At 36.8% G+C, this 20,439-nt stretch overlaps 2 protein-coding genes and 1 pseudogene across 2 annotated transcripts; 1 reads left to right on the top strand and 2 right to left on the bottom strand.

Moving 5' to 3' along the window:
* Positions 1–425: 425 nt before the first annotated feature.
* Positions 426–7,217, top strand: LOC117632114 (NAD kinase 2, chloroplastic). The gene is made up of 8 exons (XM_034365522.1): positions 426–821; positions 2,181–4,133; positions 4,834–4,955; positions 5,037–5,178; positions 5,268–5,492; positions 5,706–5,780; positions 6,117–6,218; positions 6,752–7,217. Exons 1-8 carry the CDS (start codon positions 573–575, stop codon positions 6,953–6,955), a joined length of 3,072 nt encoding a protein of 1,023 aa, XP_034221413.1. The 5' UTR covers positions 426–572; the 3' UTR covers positions 6,956–7,217.
* Positions 7,218–7,735: 518 nt separating this feature from the next.
* Positions 7,736–9,329, bottom strand: LOC117632124 (1-aminocyclopropane-1-carboxylate oxidase). Its single transcript, XM_034365534.1, has 3 exons — positions 9,228–9,329; positions 8,868–9,073; positions 7,736–8,638 (listed from the first exon to the last, which is right to left on the bottom strand). Exons 1-3 carry the CDS (start codon positions 9,327–9,329, stop codon positions 8,041–8,043), a joined length of 906 nt encoding a protein of 301 aa, XP_034221425.1. The 3' UTR covers positions 7,736–8,040.
* Positions 9,330–16,455: 7,126 nt separating this feature from the next.
* On the bottom strand, positions 16,456–20,235 carry LOC117619389 (annotated as a pseudogene).
* Between the last annotated feature and the right edge of the window lie 204 nt (positions 20,236–20,439).

Below are 20,439 nucleotides of genomic sequence, written 5' to 3' on the forward strand. Positions count from 1 at the left end.
TGGCTTTTGCATAGAAGATATTTGAGAGAATACTTAGAAAAAATAGACCGGCGGACTTAGATTATCACAGCTACTAATTATTTTCCATTGTGAAAATTGATTGTCCAATGTCATATGCAACCTTAAGCGATGTGAGATTATATTTATAAATAAATAAAAAAGTTGAGTATGGTCGATATAATATTCAAATTAAATAGCGGATGATTATTATGTGGGCACGATTGCGTTTCCTTGATAAGTTCATCCCATCCCGTCCCAAGAAGGCTCCAAAATAAAGCACATCCAAAAACGCAACCAATCCCCACCAAACTGCCCCAAAAAATTAAAAAAAGAAGATAATTTCTCAATATAGTGATTAATAAGTTCACCAAAATAAATAAATTCCTCAATAAGTGAAAAAAGAAAAGAAAAATCAAGAACACATACCACCCGCCATTTTGCGGCCATACATATTGTTGTCCAAAACAGATTCTATTTTCTCGTCATCCAAACAATTTTTACAAACCCAAAAAAAAAAGAAAAAAAAGAAAGAGAGAGAGAGAGGAGGGGAGAGAGGGCAGTGAAAATTTCATATGGTGGCATGTTGCCTCAGGTGCCAGCTGGCCATCGTCGTCGACATGAATCGGTGTACTTCGTCACCTTCGCATCTCTGCGCCTTTAAGCCTTGCCAGTTCTCTGGCACCAGCACCAGCCTCTTCGGATTCGGGTTCGGGTTCGGGTTCGAATTCCAGAGGAAGGAGCGGTTCAAAAGGCGGCTTAAATTCGTTCTCAGTGCGGAGCTTTCGAAGCCATTCGCTCTCAGCTTCGGTTTGGACTCTCAGGTCATACCTACTTACTCTAGTCTTTATTCTCTCTCTTTTATTTTTTCTTCAGTAATTTGGAATGGTAGTGTTTGTTGAATTACTGATTTGGTGACGGAGAGACTTGATGATCATCATCTTTTCTTTGGTTCAAGACTGAGATTGCGCTAAAACTGAAATGGGTTTAATTGGGTTCCTTTTTTGTAGTGTGTTTTGTGAGCTGACCAAAGTTTGGCTGATTATTATGGTCACATTATTTTCTATTGGTTTGATAATTTATTGATAGAATTATGTTAGATTTCGTGTATAGAATCAATATTATTTTTTTCGAAGTTTGGATGGGTTGCCAGAAACCCTTTTGCGTGCACACTTTCTCTGGATGCTCTGCTGGGGCATTTATTTTGATCATCAGTGCTTGCGCATCTATTAGCAATTTTTGGTGCTATGTGCTAGCTGAAATCTGTCAAAATTTGGTTTTGGAATTTGCAGTCTACAGAAACCAAATTTATTGTATCATTCTTAGTTCATTGGCAAGAAATATTTGTTGTCATTTGAGAAAAGTCATTTTCTTCCCTTTCAGTTTTAGCTTTCCCTCAGTTTATGTAGACAGAAGGGAGCATGCATATCTGTTGGTGAACATTATTTTTCTGAGGACAGTGACTTTTGGTGAACCTTATGTGCTGCATATATAACCTTCTTTTAATGGTATTGTGCATATAAATAAGCATATAATTATTTTAGAATTCCCGCACTTCTCTTTTTTCACCCCATATTCTAAGTTCACCCAACTTCTAATTCAAATTTTCACAATTTCTAAGAGAACCCTACTATCTTCCCAAACTACCCCTAAATACACACCCAACAGAAGGAAAAGAATTAAAAAACTCATCAACTCACAACCCACACCCCACACCCCGCTATCTTGCCCCTCACCACTCTAAGTTCACCTCAATCTCACATTACTTAAAGAGATAAAAACACTGTTTTCAAACTCAATTGACGACCTACAAGCCACTATTTCCATACCGTATTTAGGGTTTGTGAAGAAAAGATGAGAGTGTAGTAGGTTTCTTGGATTGAAAGAAAAGAGTAATTTGGCAATAAGGTGTAGAGGAGTTTATGTTTTGTGTTTTTCTAGAACTTAATATGAAGAGTGGTGGGGGTGTGTGTATAGATATATTAGGATTAAATATTAAGTTGGAAGACTTTTTTGTCTTTTTACATAATAATAAAACTTAAAAGCTTAATGATTAAGTATTAGGGTGAACAAAGAAAAGTGTGGGGTTTAAATAGAAAAACTCTTATTTTACTGGAAACTCAATAAATTGGCGACCCTTATGAGTTGTATATAGTAGACTGACACTGCTACTGAACTTGAAGACCTTTCAGCCTCATGATTCAACACAATCACCTAGGCTTGGCCCTATTCCCGGAGATATTGCAGAAATTGAGGCTTACTGTCGAATCTTTAGAAGTGCTGAACGGCTTCATACAGCATTAATGGACACATTATGCAATCCGGTAACAGGTGAATGTAGTGTTTATTATGATTTCCCATCTGAGGAAAAACCGCTGTTGGAGGATAAAATTGTCTCTGTGATTGGTTGCATGATATCCCTGTTGAACAAAGGAAGGGAGGATGTGATTTCTGGAAGATCCTCCATTATGAATTCCTTTCGCCTTGCAGATGTGAGTGTAATGGAGGATACGCTTCCTCCACTTGCCATTTTCAGGAGTGAGATGAAAAGGTGTTGTGAGAGCTTGCATGTTGCACTTGAGAACTGGTTGATACCTGGTGATGATCGAAGCTTGGATGTATGGAGGAAACTTCAGAGACTGAAGAATGTCTGTTATGATTCTGGTTTTCCTCGCGGGGAGGATTATCCATGCCATACTCTTTTTGCGAATTGGACTCCTGTTTACATATCCTCTTCTAAAGAGGACAGTAGGTCCGTAGATCCAGAAGTAGCTTTTTGGAGGGGTGGCCAGGTAACAGAAGAAGGTCTCAAGTGGCTACTGGAGAAAGGATATAAAACTATTGTTGATCTTAGGGCAGAGACTGTTAAAGACAATGCTTATCAGTCAGCCATAGATGATGCTATTGCATCTGGGAAAGTTGAAATGGTCAAAATTCCAGTTGAAGTTGGGACGGCACCTTCAATGGAGCAGGTTAAGAACTTTGCACGTTTGGTCTCAGATTGCAGCAAAAAGCCTATCTATCTTCATAGTAAGGAAGGAGCACTCAGAACTTCTGCCATGGTCTCCAGATGGAGGCAGTACTCAACTCGCTATGGTTTGCAGTTTGTCTCCAAGCAGTTGACCGCTCTCAATGATGTGGTACTACGAGATACAAATGGGGCAGGGAAAGTGCTTGAGCTTTCCACTTCTGAGAAAATTTTTCAACTGGAAAAGAATGAGTCACTGCAAGAGGGACTGGACACAATTATTGGTTCAAATGGGGTATTGCCCAAAGAAGTTTCTCCGGATAGGGACGAAACAAATCAGAGCTTAAATGGGGCATATAATGACCTTATGTCTGTCCAAGATTTGTCATCAGTAGAACCGGATCAAAATGGGGAAGGACCTAGGGTGAACTTTTGCAGGGAAGTTGACCCCCTGAATGCTCAGGTTCCCCCTTGTAATGTATTTTCAAGAAAAGAAATCTCCGGGTTTCTTGGGGGAAAAAAAATCTCACCTAACTCTTATTTTAATTATCAGTTGAAAAGGTTGGAGACATTACCAATTTCCAGAGTTATGAATATTAAGACAATGCGGAGAGGTGGGATTCTTGGTACTGATTCAGCACCAGAGCTTGTGGAGGTAGGAAATTCACATGGGCCACCTTATGGGAGAGATCTATCTCCAGAGGTCCAGACCTCTACTTCTGGCAATGGGACGCATTTTACTAGAGTTAGTTCTGGTTCCGTTCTTCCAGTTGTGAATGGATTTGGTGAAAGGGATCAAACAACAGCTAATGTATCTACTACTCTGAGCAGTAATTACGATGAAAGTGTCTTACCTAAAGAAGTAAAGGTGGATAGGAAGAGTAATGGTAGAGCCAATTTACTTTCAGGTGATGATGACCTGGGGTCAATTGAAGGAAATATGTGTGCTTCTGCAACTGGTGTTGTAAGGGTGCAATCAAGAAAGAAAGCAGAGATGTTTTTAGTTCGAACGGATGGATACTCTTGTAGCCGAGAGAAGGTGACAGAATCCTCCTTGGCCTTCACTCATCCAAGTACCCAGCAACAAATGCTAATGTGGAAATCCACACCAAAGACTGTATTAGTGTTGAAGAAGCTGGGGCAAGAACTCATGGAACAAGCTAAAGAGGTACTTAAGCATCTAGTATTTGTTTTGAAATACTATGAATTATATTATTAACTGATTCTATGATTTGATAACAGAATTGGTGTCAGTAACAGAGTTTCTAAATTCTGTTATTTAGTTTGAAATCTTGTCTGTCTTTTCTTGTATCTCTTTTTTCTTTTCTTGATAAAGTTTTGTTTCTTTAAAAGAATAAATGAGTTTGTACCAAAGAGTAATGAGTATGGATAGATATAAGAAAGAGTGTTAGCTGGAAAGATACAAAATTTTCACAGCTAGTCCCACAATGAGAATCTTGAACAACTTAGGAAATGGGGTTAGTTCACTCATTATTAGAGGTTACTTATGCTATGCTAATACATGAACTTGTGTAAACAAAAGGCTAACTTAAGGGGAATAGGTATTTTCAAGCAATTTTGTATTCAATAACATATATGTAGAGGGATCCCCTTTTTTTCTTTTTCGCAAAAAAGAATAGACGGTTCAAATCATTAAACTATAATGAGGAATGAGCCCCACAAGGGACTCCCATTTTTGCAAAAAATGGGGATCCCCTTAATGGAAGGGCCTCATATATATATATATATATATATATATATTTTGGAAGATATCTTAATAATGTCAGGAATTACTGTAAATCTCTGACTATTTTGTTTGGGAGTTTGTTCGCTGGAAAAATGATAGCTTTTGCTGTGTCAATGTGTAGGTTGTCTCGTTTATGTATTACCAAGAGAAAATGAATGTTCTGGTGGAACCAGAAGTGCATGACATATTTGCTAGAATCCCAGGGTTTGGATTTGTTCAGACCTTCTATAGTCAAGATACCAGGTACCGAAGTTATACCTAAAGTTTGACAACATAGTTTATATTTCACGACCTTATTGGAAATTTGCTTACTTGTGCCTTCAGTGATCTGCATGAGAGGGTTGATTTTGTGGCATGCCTGGGAGGAGATGGGGTTATACTCCATGCTTCAAATCTATTTAAAGGTGCTGTTCCCCCAATTGTATCATTTAACCTTGGATCTCTTGGATTTTTGACTTCCCATACAGTAAGTTCTTTGATTTTGTCTTTTGTAGTTGATTTATGTTCTCTCACAGATTTCCATTTCTCTAACCCATCTTATACTTTTGAATTCAGTTCGAAGACTATATGCAGGACTTAAGGCAGGTGATCCATGGGAATAACACAAGTGATGGTGTTTATATAACTCTTAGAATGCGGCTCAGGTGTGAAATTTTTCGAAATGGTAGAGCAATGCCTGGGAAAGTATTTGATGTCTTGAATGAAATAGTTGTTGATCGAGGGTCTAATCCGTATCTTTCTAAGATTGAATGTTATGAACAAGACCGGCTTATAACGAAGGTGTGGTTGTTAGTTATTGCATATCTTATAAAATTATTATTTTAATAGGCTCTAGTAATGTCCTAAACTTTACCCCAGCAAATGAGTTAGACTTTGCTTTCTTACCATGTGGATTACATCTGACGTGACTATACTTATATGTAACACAGAGAGAGTTCCAATAACTTATATGATGTCATCATGCTGTCTATTGACAAATACCATATCTTTTAGGTCCAAGGTGATGGGGTCATCATAGCCACACCTACAGGAAGTACTGCATACTCCACAGCTGCTGGAGGTTCCATGGTAATAAATTCCTCTTCAGTTTTGAAGTCACCATAATACAAAATTTAGTACCTAGCAATGTGCAAATTCAAGGGCTTGGGTTTTCGTTTCTGTTGGAGGTGATGTTTCTTAGTGAAGGATTTTTTTCCCGTATGCTTTGTAATTTGCAGCCATATATACATAATCTTTTCAAAAATACCAGTGCCTACTATACAGATAATGGAAACTCATATGGTAGCCGTCTATTATCATTGAGAAGTAGCCATCTTCTCTAAATCTTTTTTTGTCTCTGGTTGTTGTCGGTTGACTTTGTCAACAGGAGATTGTGCATCTAACATCAGATAATATGAATTGCAGGTGCATCCAAATGTTCCTTGCATGTTATTTACACCAATCTGTCCACACTCCCTCTCATTTAGACCAGTTATACTTCCAGATTCTGCAAAGCTTGAATTAAAGGTGAATTCTTTTCCTCATGTATCTAGTTAAATTTGGATTTTTTTTTTTATGCGGTATAAATATTTCTCAGTTAAAAACCTTGATTTTGACCTTTCCCCCATTTTTTTTGTGTCCACACGTCACTTGGTTTAAAAAAAAGTTTGGCTGGTCCTGTGCACCATTTATTTATGCCATTCACTTTAGATATAATGTCCTTGTGGTCTCACCTCAAGGACGTGGTTTTATTTTGTCCTGGAGTCACATTCTTCCCTCCATGTGGCGCTGAACATTGTAAACATGTTTTCAAGGGCTAACAACATCTAGAACTAATATTTAAGTCTGAATTTGGAATATGTTAGCTTTTCTACTATGCATGTCAAGCATTGAAAGCATTTTTTTTTGCCACATTTAATTTAGTTAGCTATGCATCCTATTACATACACAAAGAAGATGCACAACACATGCTCTACGTCACACACACGGAGGAAAAGAGATTATTCTTACAATTTTAGCAACCAATTCTTATTCAAGAGAAAACGCATTTGTTTGGACAGATTCCAGAGGATGCTCGAAGCAATGCCTGGGTTTCTTTTGATGGAAAGAGAAGGCAGCAACTCTCAAGAGGAGACTCTGTCAGAATATCTATGAGCCAACACCCACTTCCGACTGTCAACAAGCGTGACCAAACAGGTGATTGGTTTCGAAGCTTGATTCGTTGCCTAAATTGGAACGAAAGGCTAGATCAAAAGGCCCTTTGAAACATTTGAAACTGGAAAGGAACCTGTTTCACTCTTCGTTGTTGATCAAGTGTATAATATTGTACATATTGTAGATTATAGGAAATCAAACTGAGAGTAAATATACTCTTTCTCAATAGCTCCCACAAGAGGGTGGAATTTTACGTATACACTGTCCTTTCTTGTCGAAAGATTTAACTGTAGATTGTCAGTATAGAGCAATAAAATTATACTTAAAACTCTTTTATGGATGTATACGATTGATCCATGCTTTATTTTCATAGTTCTCTTTGTTTACTGCTGTTTTCTGATACATTTGTTTTCGTACGAGAATTATGGGAGGAAAGCCTTTCTGAGGTGATCAAAATTTAAAGCCTCCCAAGCATGATTTCATTGGTCTCTCTGGTAGGCTTTTATTTATCATGCCTTGTGGTTAATAACTTTGTTGGTATTTGGTGACTTGCTTCTTTTCTTTGTTTGGTCGATTTTGTCACAAGGCTGTGACCCAGCTAAGAACATATTTGCAAAGAACCATCTAAACATAAGAAGAGAAAAAGATAATAATTTGTAGGTGGTCTTTTTTAACAAAAGTATTGTGGGTTGCTTTGCTTATATTGAAGCAACAACATTTTTTTTAGTACAAGCGATAGTCTAAACTACGAAGAGGAGGATTTCTCACTCCCTTTCCATTGGGCAGACCACCGTTAGGGAACCAACAACATTAATTACAAACAAAATTATGTGTGGCAATAAAGTAATAAAGTGACCACCAACTACAAAAGGAAAGAAAGAGATGCCATAACCAGCAATATTTAAGATTGCAATCCATTATATTACTATTTTACAGAGCACATCCCAAGTGGAGCACACTATTAGCAGCATTACATAACAAGAAAGATATAGAGAAATATGAAGCGCAGACAGACTTACACCCACTTCAGCTTTCTCCTCCCATACAGAGTTTTAGTTAAGAGTGAGAGATGAGCGAGTATGTAGTAATTATAATTAAGCACCCCAAAAAAATAAAATTAAAAAAAGGAAAAAAAGAAAGAGAGAGAAACTGAAGTATTCTTTTTTCTTTTTGTCCACATGAGTCCTATAATTTCTCACACGGCCCTCACAGATTGGAACCTTGGTTCCTTGGGGAGGAACTTCTGCTCAGCATATATAGAGAGGTAGTCACCAAACACAAACTTGGGATATGCTTGATCCACTTCTTGGTTTGCTTTCTCCACCAGTTGTGGTGCAGGAGCTATGGTGGCCTTGAGTGATGGGTTATAGAATGAAGCAATTGATCTTCTGTTTCCAGTTGTGGTGGCTAAAACCCGGTGCCAAACACTCTTGTAGAGGCCATTGCTCAGGACCTCAATTTGGTCCCCTGTGTTAATGACAATAGAGTTGTGCAATGGCTGCACATCTATCCATTGCCCATCTTTGAGGATTTGAAGGCCTCCCACCTGGTCATCTTGGAAGAGTAAGATGACACCCCCGGCATCGGTGTGAGCTCGGAGACCAGTCACCAACTCTGGCTGAGGGCATGGTGGGTAGTGGCTCACCTTGGTGCCAAAGAAGGCATTGTCTTCTTCTCCACCATTGAATGCTCTCTTGATGTATCCCTTTGGTAGGCCCAAGTTCTCATCCATCACTTCCATGATCCTCTCAGCTAGTTTCTTCAGTTCTGTCCTGTACTCTGTCATGGTTTCCCTGTCAATAAGAGAAGTAGTGATCAGATTCTAGATTAGGGGGCATAAAATTGAACATTGCTATGGAGACGAGACTAGATAGTCTAACACTTTATGATGTCAGGCTATCAATATTGAACTTATCGTTCAGATTGATAATTTAACAACATAATATTTGTCAGATATCTGGCAAGAGAACATTTTCTCTGGAGCATGCAGCTTACTAATTATATATAATTTTCATTGCTTACTTGAATCCAGGGGTTTTCGAGGGCCATTCATTATCATTCAGGAGGGTGAAGACATCCTCCCAGTCCACGTTCTCCAACTTTTGGCCATTCAATGACTTCACAAGTGCAGACTTCTTGAATTCCTCCTCTCTTTCCAGTTTAAAGCACTCAGAGCTCACCTTCTTTACCCTCTCCAGAAGCTCATCTGAAATTCCATGGTTCACCAGCTGTGACAAACACAAAAAACACTCAATTAACACTTTTGGCATAGAGATTAAAAAACACATAAAAACAATGGAATGACAAGCAATGAGCTGAAATTACATTTTTGGCCACTAAATATATATTGAAGCAGAAAAGATGAAATAATTAAATCAGTACCTGGAAGAAGCCCCATTCCTCACATCCATTAGCAAGCTGAGCCAACGTTTGGGCCCTTTCTTCACCATCAAGCTTTGAGAAATCAATAACTGGGATTGCCATGGATCTGATTGAAGCAAGAGATTAAGCTAGCACAAGTAGTTGAGAGAGAGAGAGAGAGAGAGTTGGTTTCTGTAGTGTGAGTATAATGCTTGCTTAATTAATTAGCTTAAGTTGCACTGGTGGTGAAGAAGAGAGGGTGATTAGGCCTATTTATAGCAAAGTTTCCCGCCATCTGTTGGATATGTCAACCTTTTTTTATTAATTTTATTATTTCCCCTTTGTTTCTTCCAATGTGGCCGTTAGGGTAAGGTATGGGACGGTGACGCTTTACATTTAAAATTAGATCCAAGGTCAATGCTTTGTGAGGTACCTACTGGTAACCCACAACATAAGCATACTCTTTCAGGTGATTCACCTCATTCCATTTCCCTTTTATTATGAAGCATATACATGTGACATGTCCATATCAATTAGCTGCCATTTGGATATCTTAACGTGCACTAACAATTTACCAATCTAATATGATTGATTTACACTACATTTACTGACCACATCACTATTTACATGCATGTCTCATTACGTTAAAAATATAGTACATATAACATTCCGACTATCGATCCATATTAAATTTCACTCGTTTTATGTGAGCCCTTAATTCTTTTTCTTTAATCATGGGTAAGCTAAACAAGGTCGATCAAGTTGATTTTCACCGTGATGGGGCATGGGATGTCTATGAGAGAAGAATTCTTCAAATCAAATGGTTCTAGTTCATTAACCTGCCAGATAATAGATTCCAAATAATCTCAAGCCATGGTGGCATCATAGCATGTCCTTCATGTGCAAAATTATTCCCCCTCTTTTTTCCCCCATATATTATTACTAATCCCATAATTATTTTAAGCTTATTTTACTTGTAGCATAAATCTCTGCCGACTAGGGTTCATCATGTTGACAGTAACCCGCAATGTCTTGTGGTCCTTTGGCTTTCACACGTACATGCTTTTTTATGACGAGTGGTTAGTTCCATGGTTAAACTAATACACTGATTTGCAGGCATAGTTTGAGGGTTAAGGAAGGCAAGGCCGATGACCATTATAAACAAAGCAAACATCACCAAATAATTAATTAATTAAATTAAAACTTTGTCAACTCCATTATTATAATTTATATATGTGTGTATGTGGGATTGATAATTAATTAATTAATTTATAAATTATCATAATGCTTCTTACCTGAAAGGAAAAGAAAATAAAAATATTTAAGCTTAACATGCACACTTTTTTTAGTAGGGTTAGTGATCTGGAATTCAAACCCTATGTGCTGTAGGTTACACTGGACATATGATCCACCGTCTGATTTGATTCCACTTGTCCGAATTTGAGGGCACATATCAGAGGACAGAGATGATCATGGCCGTCTGATCAAGAACTCAATCTTGTAAAACGAATAAAGTCATTGCTGTACCTTGTAGTACTTCAAAACCAGCGTCAATTTTGCATGGATCGGACGGTTGATTATTGCATTATGGATGGTTCCAGGGATGTAGTGTGTGCCACGTTGCATGGTTCGGCTCTTATGTTATTATTTTTTAAGAAAATTATGAAAATGCGCTGGAACCGAAGGTTGAATCACGCAGGTCGAGATTTAATTAGGATAATGGTATGGCATTTGATTGGTTGACAAGCTTGATTAATTAATTATCTTAGAGACCGGTTTGATAACCATTTCAATTTTAGTTTTTAGTTTTTATTTTTTATGATAGAGTATAGAGGAAAATGAGAGTGAGAAGGAGAATAAGGATGAGAGAAGATGATGGGAGGGAAGAGTAACAAAAGTGAAAACAAATTCAAATAGATTTCAGTTTTTAGTTTTAGTTTTCATTTTTGTTACTCCCTCCTTCCTCCTCCCCCCTTAATTCCATATTCACTCTCATTCTCATTTCCATTCTCATTCTTTTTCCTCTATACTCTAGCACAAAAAATGAAAAATAAAATAGTTATCAAAAGAACCCTTAATTATTCATTTCGATACCTGTGTGTGTATAATGCACATATATCATATTATTGAGGCATCACCAACTTAAGTACGATTTCAAAATCCAAAAAAAAAAAACAAAAAAACAAAAAAAAACAACCCTTAGGTAGGGTTTGAAAGGCTTGAGTATAGGGCTTCCATCCTCTACCTAGCTTAGCTTAATTATAATTAGGTCATAAAAGGATTTGGATAATGTTAATTATGCGGAGTAATTATAGCATGATACTGGAGTACTATTGCTTAATATACCTTATTCACCTGTTATAATTATATAAGTGGGCATTATATTGATCATCTACCCTAAAAGTGGGATATATATGAACTATTCCGTTAACCCATATTATAATACGTGAACGAATTATATCACGTAGTCGTATTCCAGACTATATAATATTAGTGTCTCCTCTTGGGGCATGCTAGCATGTGATGACGTGGTGTGACCCCATATCATGTGCTATGTGGGCTGGAAAATCAAAGTTAGTAGCATTTTTCTTCTCCACTACAGAATTTTGATTAGGATTGAGAAATAATTAATATGGAGCCATTAATTGCCAATCAGAGAGTGGTTTCTCCCTCCCTAATGGGGAAAAACCCTAAAAACTTGTAGAATATAAATGTGACAGCAAGGCCGTCTATATACGTATGGACACGAACTATATGGTCTACCTACCCAACATTAAAAAATATTATCAAATTTTTGGTCATCATGTAATGTTACATATGATATGATAGTATTTTTGTTGTTTGAAACAAATGACTTTTAACATAAAATCAGTATAAAAACAAATAAAATAAGGGTCACATAAATATTGGTATTCCAAACTTTAGGGTTTATTATGATGTATGGTATATTACTCTTTCCCATAGGATGTAATCTCCCTACTCTATGTAGCCTAATCAATTTTGGCAGACCTTTTTTTTTTTTTTTTTTTTTTTTTTTTTTTTTCTCTTCATTAACAAACTACTAGATACATTTGAATATAGAAAACTTTTTTGTCATGCAAAGTCAAATATGCAGTAAAAGTATTCATTTTACTTGTACTTTATCATTTTAATCTAAAGTGTACTTTCATCATCGTTCTCAATATTTGACACGTATTCATGGGCATAATCATGGTTTCATAAAAACAAAGTAAAGAGTTAACAACGATTATTCCAATGACACGTGTCAAATATGGAAAAAAAAAATTACCCGGTATAGCGTGGCTATACTATTTATAAATAAAAAAGGACCCACCAAGCGCCGGTTGCCACTTATGAAAACCGGTATTGCCTCACCGCTATACTAATTTAAAAAAAAATTCGAGTACAGCCCCGCGGCTGTACTATTTTGAAAAAAAATTGTCCGAGTATAGCCGCGCAGCTATATTAATTTTTTTAAAAAAATACACAAGTGTAGCCGCACTGATATACTATATATGGGGGAAAAAAGGACCCGACGTGTGAAAACAAGTATAGCCGAGCGGCTATACTATTTAAACAAAAAAGTAAAGCCGCGCGGCGATACTAGTTTTTTTTTTTTTTAAAGAAAAAAAAAACCCAAGTATAGCCCAGCGTCTAAACGATTTTGAAAAATACCCAATCCAAAAAGATGATGTGTCAAAAACAGTATAGCCGAGCGGATTAGCATTCCAAAACTGTTGAAGAGGCTATTAAAGATGCTCGCCTTAGGAAAATAGAACTCGATTTATTTAAAACATTTCAATCTTCTAAAAGGATGAAGAGTGAAGAGACGCGAATTCATTGCAATCTTCTACCTCTCCTAATATTGCGAACTTTGTTGAACAGAACATGGGCACGAAGGTCAAAGGTCAACTGTACTTGAAAATTTTAATTAAGAGCTTAAGTGTAAATTGAAAGGTTGTAGGATTAAAAGAAAGAAAAAGAACAAGAAAATATCCCTAAGCTCCCTCACTAAGCATGATTAGAGTTGGCAAATCTGACTGACAAACCGAAAAGATGAACATTAGTTTAGTTTGATTGTAATGTGCTCAAGAATTAATAAGGATCTAAATTTAGGAAATTATCATGTTAATTAATTAGGAGTTGGAATTTACTTAATTTTTTTCACAACTTGAGGCTGATAGATTGGATTGGAGTTTGTGCATTTTAACTTAATTAAAGGCTTAAACTTCTCCAAGGATTAGCTTAAGTTGGATTTCCCTACTAATTATAGCCTAGCCGCTCAGGTTGGCTTAATTACTCTTGATGATCTAATGCATAATCATAACATATTGAAACCGTATAAAAAAAAAAAAAACATATTGAAACTAACAACGGTTTAATTAGAGAGTATTAACTAAATATTATAGCTTAAGTGCTTGAATGTTATTAGATTGTGAATTTCCACTATTGCATTGGCAATGTCAAATATTTGTAAACACCACAATGGGGCTTCATGATGTCCCAAAATTAACAAATCGATTGGATATATGTTAATGATAATTGCCCACTTACGCAGAAATGATTTTTAGTCGCCATAAATCTCATTATAAGTCTACATACATCAATGGTGAAAAAAAATCTTAGATATACATTAACGGTTGACAACGACTTATTCTTCAAAAGTAACTTCCAAATTAGTTGATGCCGATTAACCGTAAACAAACTGTTTCCTTAAGAAAGAGGGTGTCAGGTGTTCCATAACCCAAGTGACTCAATACAGGCCCCCAGAACATTGTCTAACGGAGACTATGCTTAGAAGTACCTCGAGACAATTGAAATTGAGTAATTAATATTCATCCATGGTGGTCTAAACAAATAAATTAATATTTGTTCTGTGGTTTTGCCTTCCTTTTCAAGAAGTCTCAGCAGTACCAGGCCCTCTCATCAGCTCTGTCGACTCTCTCACATGGTGCTGAGTAATTGTCTCTCACAAGGCACCCATGAGGGGTGACAAAGATGAAGAAAAAAATGAGTCTAGGGAGCCTGAACCCTTTTACATAGATTTGCCTAATAATGCTCTCTGTCTTTTTTTTCCTCCTTTTTTAATCAACCTCTGAAACCTCCTCTATCACAAAGATTATAAAATAATTTACCATAATTACTTAATTAATTAAGACAATTATTTTTTAATGCAATAATTCATGAGCTTAGAAAGTCATGGGCGTGGTCGGCAGTCACTCGATTTTTAGATTCTTTAGGCTCAATGAGATCATTGGGAAACATGTTGGGTTTATTTGTTGATTAATTATTATTGTTAATAACAATTAAAAATGACACAAATGGAAGAGTTGAAGAGCATGGTTTGTGTCAACCATAACAAATTGAGTAATTCGAGTAGTTTGATTATTTCAACGTTTGCATTGAAAACTTCAAACCCTTCACGATTAGTTATATAACTACCTTACCCTTACATAACCGTATTATAGGGTTACGTAACACTTTTGCAACTGTCCTCCTAGGGGTCCTTGTTATAGTTAATTAATTGCTAATTTATTAGAATTCGGGGAAAAATCGAGACCCCCATTTTAAAATTCTCGTTTGGATACGAGACATAGATGGTATTGTGATCTCCATTTTCGACCAGCCTCGATAATATATATGTTTTTTTTTAACTAATACCTGCATACATTTATGTTTCAATTGAATGATAAATAAATTGAGTTGTATCGATTTTTGAATTTTAGGATTCAATTGAATGGTAAATGATTTTAACGATGATTGATTATTCATGTACTAGTATGAAGGTGGAATTGAATAATTAGAATTTATGAGTAAAAAAGGCAGGTTATCAAGGGACATATTCCCACATGGAGACACGAGAGAAAATCCTTGAAATGTCTTAATAGGGATGGGAGACACGAGAGAAAATCCTTGAAATGTCTTAATAGGGATGGGAGATAGGAGCAAGGATAGAATTTTTATCCTCGACCCCAAGACCTGCCCCATTTTCGTCCCTAATTAAGCTCATGATTCCTCATGAATTCAATCCTTTTACAAAGTAAATACAACTTTGTAAAAACTACACATAGATAGATGTATATCTATACAAAGTAATTTTCTTAAATAGTTCGTCATGCCAAATTAATTGACCAGAGAACATTTCATTATGTATATGCATTTTTTTTTCAATAAATTGTTTGACATATTTTGTTGTCATACTGTTTCGGTAAACTTCAAATTTATATCAGAATGTGCATGATGAAAAATTTAAATAAACAGTATAACAACATAACGTGTTAGACTATTTGGAGTTTTAGAAAAAAAATATAGATGTTGGAAACTTGGAAGCCTGCAAATAGTCAAACTCATTAAGTTTCGATATTGGATTCTAACAATGTCACTTTCTTGACGATATATATCCAATGACCCCCTTATTTCATAACAAAAACAATGTTCTGATTTCATCGCACATCATTTGTGACGAATCTTACTTGCTGAAACAAGCTATAGCAGCCATATAATATATAGGTACATAGTTTGTCGTAAGCTATATTAACACATACACATGCTAAGTCAACGGGTCATTAAGTATTTCGTCCTTAATCACTTTGTTTAATTAGAGTTTGCTTTCTTATCATGGCAATTAAGACAATGACAGCAAATATTCTCCAACAATATCACACCCCTTTTATCTGACATTATGAAAAGTTCATGAATCTAGCTACCTAGCTAATTATTCTATAAATTCTATAGAAAAAACACTTCATTATATTCGATAAAATAAAAATAAAGACTTAATTAAATAAATTAATAATAATAATAATAATATATTATTTAAAATCTAAAGCCCAATACAAAGTTTATTTAAATCTTACTAGCTCAGCCCAATTCGCATCCGAACTTGAAATTTTGGATGGTCGGTCCAAAAAACCGAAAGGATTGTGTTTCAGACTGTTTACTCAAAAAAAAAAAAAAGATGCAGTAATTGTGACCCTACAACCCTCCGCACACCACCACTAATTTATTTACTCAAAAAAAGGTCAAAAAATAAAGCAAGATTTACTTCTCTAATTAACTAAATTCATGCTAATTTACAAATTTCAAGAGACTAATATTGAAATATCTAGGGATAGTGGCTTGTATGCTATTGCCATTCCTTTCATTAGGGAATGAATGAGGGTATTAGCTTCAGACTGTTATATGTATGAATTCTTCCATACTCTGCTCAAACTTGATATCACATTATAGCGGGATCGCATTCGCATAATGCGTTAGTTGATATGTACTTATTATGGCTAGCGAATCATTGATTAATACATCCAGTGTCACATCATGCGGTCAATTAATAGGATCTAAAAATGTGATCCCTCTAGCATTACCCAGAACCTAATAGTTTTCGTTTTGTACATCAATGTTTCTTACAGGTCCCTTGAACCAATTCCTTGCATCCAAAGCCCACCAAAGCATTACCACTGTCAAAACAACACTGACAGCTACTGGTGCATAATTGAAGGTTTTCCATCCAAGAGGGTAGAAAGTTGGCAATAGGAAGGCTGAACAGGCATAGCATATCCACAGGAAGGCCACCAAGCAAACTGGCCTGCTTGCTCTACCCAAATAAAAGGGTCCTGGTTTGAAGTTCTCTTCAGCCATCACCAGCCTAGCAAAAATTGGCACTGCATAACTACCCACCCAGCCAATTGTACTAACTGAAATGAAGGCTGTGAATACTGTGGGAACCTAATTAAATCAAACCCTAGGTCAAATAATTCCTACCATTTGGGGATTATTTGACCAAATTGGGAATCAATCAACCTAATTAGGAGTTACTCAATTTAATTGGGAATTATCCAATTAAATTGAACGTTACCTAATTAGGTTGAGATTTGATTTGGTTAATTACCACGATCCCCAATTAAATGAGAAGTTACCTAATTGAATCGGGATTTGATTTGATACCTACCACAATTAGGGATTTGATTTACCCTAATAAATCAAATCCCTAATTAGTCAAATCAATCCCAAAAAGGGGAGGAATAATTCCCTTCCATCTACGGAATTATTCCTCAGAAACCCTAGCCTCCGAGACTACTATAAAAGCATAGCCATACACAAGGGTTGAGGTACGCCTAAATTCCTACTAAACTCTACAGAAGTTATTTCTCAAAAACCCTAGCCACCCCCTCTCTTTCTCTCTCTCACACAAGGCTCCGGCCACCACACACGGCTCCGGCCACCCGGTTTTCCTTGAATTACCCTACAACTTAGGCATCGGAGGGCCTTTGGCCAACACCCCCCGGGTGTGGTCCTTTTACTCCGATCTGTTTTGCAGGGAGAAAGAGAGGCGGAGAAGACGAAGGAATATTGGGCGAATATTCTCGTGGGGAAATTTGCTCCCACAAATACTACATCAAGTTTCAAGATGGGCAGTCCAAGCAGCAAACCGATGGCTGCGCAGAGCCAAACGGCATTTGTTGGAACCTTGGTCCTCGGGTGCAATTTCCTCCAGATTGGTGAAAATGGGATACCGTTATCCCTTGATAGAGCATAAACCTATGATTAGTAAAACAGATAAAGTTATACATTTTTCGCTTTGGAAAAGATGGAGGGTTTAGGGTTTAGAGTTTCGGTTTTTCTTACTACTCGGGCAGCGGTGGTGGTAGTAGACAACCCACAAAAGAAGTAGGAACCCCAGATGATACACAGGAAAACCACAGCTCCAGTTGAATTTTGGAACCTACAAGTGCACCAGCAGTCTCATTGTCTGCATTGTATAAATACTCCAGATCCTGCATTAAGAATTATGTTACTAATAAGGATCCAATAAGCTACTTGACCGAAAAAACGAAAGGGTAAAGTTCTCTTGAGATTACCCTGATGCTGAAAGTTAGAGACAAGTAATAAGCCCAGCCAAAAACTGATATGATACCAAGACTAGATAGAATAGCTTTAGGACCAGTTCTTCTGCGCCTTTTGTCTCCTCAGTAAGATGAGCTGCAGCGTCGTAGCCGAATAGAGAGTATATGCTCAGAAGCACTGATAAAATCACTGCATAAGGTATGCTAGAGACTCCAGTTGACTCAGGAGATGTTTCAAAGTGAGTGAACACATAAGAAGCTGGCTGTGTTGACTGGGCAACCAGAGGAAGCATAACAATCACAAGCAAGCCACCAACTACCTGCATGCTTGAGTTCAGTATGAAGAACTCATTAATATATAGATTTGATATTTATGATGCAAATGCAATAAAGCAAAGGTGTTACACATTATAATGAACTATGAAGCAAAGTCTGCAGAGTGTTAGGAATCAAATCCGATTGTCCCACATTGGAGAAGAGACAGTGTCCGTAAATGGATGGCCTTATGAGATAAAACCCCACGCTTGGACGACGTGGCCCTACAATCATGCATATGTATATTTTACTATGAAAAGAAGCAAGACACAGAACAGTTGAAGGGAACACCTGCCACCATATGGAGATGATGTTGAGAAATGCTATCACTTGTAATTTAAATGTGTTTAGTACTGCCCATATGAGGATTAGAGCCATATACAAGCACAAAAACACACCCTTTGATGCAAAATAGCCTCCACCCTTGTTTGTTCCTGTGGCTAAAAGAATGATCATCTGCAATGCTTGTGATCCAGAATATGCCTTATAAAAGGGGAAGAAAAAAAAAAATCAAATTAATTAGTTGCTGGCTTGATACTTTTCTCAAGAAATATGCTGTGTAAGGAAGTGCCTACCTGAGCACCAATAGCAAATATCACACCAATAGTCTCAAGCTAAGCACAACACCATGAAGCAAATGGCCCCCACCTGGGTCCAGCCAAATGGGCAGCCCAGAAATAAAGAGAACCTGTGGTCTGGTAAAATTTTAAAGCGACCAATTAAAGTCATCTTAATTTTTCAGAACTTATGGATCATATAATTCAAAGTTTCAGATTACAAATGGCAATAGTCAGAAGGAGAAGAAAGGAAAAGCAAAAAATGGTGCAAATACATACCGGGAAAGAGGAGCAAATCTCCGCCATGGCGATTGCAACAAACCAAGTGAAGAAACTAACAACCATCCATCCCCATACTAAGGTTGCAGGACCTGCATAACGCAAGCTTTGGCCATACAGAGGTGTCCCACTGAATGCAGATATGCATGAAAATGTTATTGCCATTGTCTTGAACTGAGTCTGTCAAAAAAAAAAAAAAGAAGCAAGTGAAAATGATCAAAATTTTAATCCTTCAAAGTTTTTAAAACATATTCAAACCCAAATGGGAAACGAAATAACAGAAACTAAAGGAAATGGTGAGAGAGAGAGATAGGGAGATATAAGTAGATGACCATTTCCCTTCTGAGTTCTTGCTTGTATCCAAGCTCATTGAGACGTTTTTCTCCAGAATCCATTTCCAAAACCGGGTTGGTACTCGTTCAGATGTTCGATATCCTCCTCTCTTGATTGAACCTGTATCGAATTCTTGAGTTGGATTGTTACAGTATAAGACTATTGATGGTTTTGTATTAGCCTTGAATCTCAAATTAATGAAAGACTTGCACTTGACGACGCCAGAAAAGGAAGTAAACAGGGAACATGTTATGGTGGCCTGTCATGCATGCTTTAACAATTAGACTTTTTTAGCATGATAATAGCCATTGAGTTTTGACTAAAGAAAGCGCATGCAGAAAATACATACATATATATATAAAATTTCATATAAAAATTCATTGTAAAGGAATCCACAAGGAGGAATAAATAGTACACAGCTAACTACAAATAAGGGAAGAGAATAAAAGCTAAAAGTCAGCTCCTATGAATCAGCCTATAACTAAGCTAATCATCATCTACTTGTGTACAATTAAATATACACAAGTCAATACTCCCTTCAAGCTGGAGAATAGCTCGAATTCCCAATTTGGCTTGAGTAGAATCAAACACCTTGCTAGAAACTCCCTTAGTAAGGATATCAGCAATTCGATGCTTGGTTCTCACATAGAGAGTGCAAATCAATCCTTCTGACAATTTCTGCTTAACAAAGTTTCTGCCAAACATGTTTGGTTCAATCACGTTGCACAGGGTTGTGAGCAATGCTGCCTTATTATGACAAAATAGCTTCAAGGACCATTATAAGTAATCTTCAAATTCCCCTAACAAGATCTTCAACCACAATAACTCGCACATACTGTGTGCCATATCCCTAAACTAGAATACACGAAGTTGGTCATGAAAGAAACTCTTAAGGCTGAACTTGCACTC

The sequence above is a fragment of the Prunus dulcis genome, chromosome 1, assembly GCF_902201215.1.
Source record: "Prunus dulcis chromosome 1, ALMONDv2, whole genome shotgun sequence".
Taxonomy (NCBI): domain Eukaryota; kingdom Viridiplantae; phylum Streptophyta; class Magnoliopsida; order Rosales; family Rosaceae; genus Prunus; species Prunus dulcis.

What these genes read in the sequence shown, in the direction of transcription:
- LOC117632114 (XM_034365522.1), top strand. Translation starts at nt 573, where the DNA reads ATGGTGGCATGTTGCCTCAGGTGCCAGCTGGCCATCGTCGTCGACATG. An exon ending in CAGCTGCTGGAGGTTCCATG is followed by an intron (nt 5,781 to 6,116) that starts GTAATAAATTCC and finishes TATGAATTGCAG; the next exon opens with GTGCATCCAAATGTTCCTTG. An exon ending in CTGCAAAGCTTGAATTAAAG is followed by an intron (nt 6,219 to 6,751) that starts GTGAATTCTTTT and finishes TTGTTTGGACAG; the next exon opens with ATTCCAGAGGATGCTCGAAG.
- LOC117632124 (XM_034365534.1), bottom strand. Translation starts at nt 9,329, where the DNA reads ATGGCAATCCCAGTTATTGATTTCTCAAAGCTTGATGGTGAAGAAAGG. An exon ending in AGGAATGGGGCTTCTTCCAG is followed by an intron (nt 9,074 to 9,227) that starts GTACTGATTTAA and finishes TGTTTGTCACAG; the next exon opens with CTGGTGAACCATGGAATTTC. An exon ending in TCGAAAACCCCTGGATTCAA is followed by an intron (nt 8,639 to 8,867) that starts GTAAGCAATGAA and finishes TCTTATTGACAG; the next exon opens with GGAAACCATGACAGAGTACA.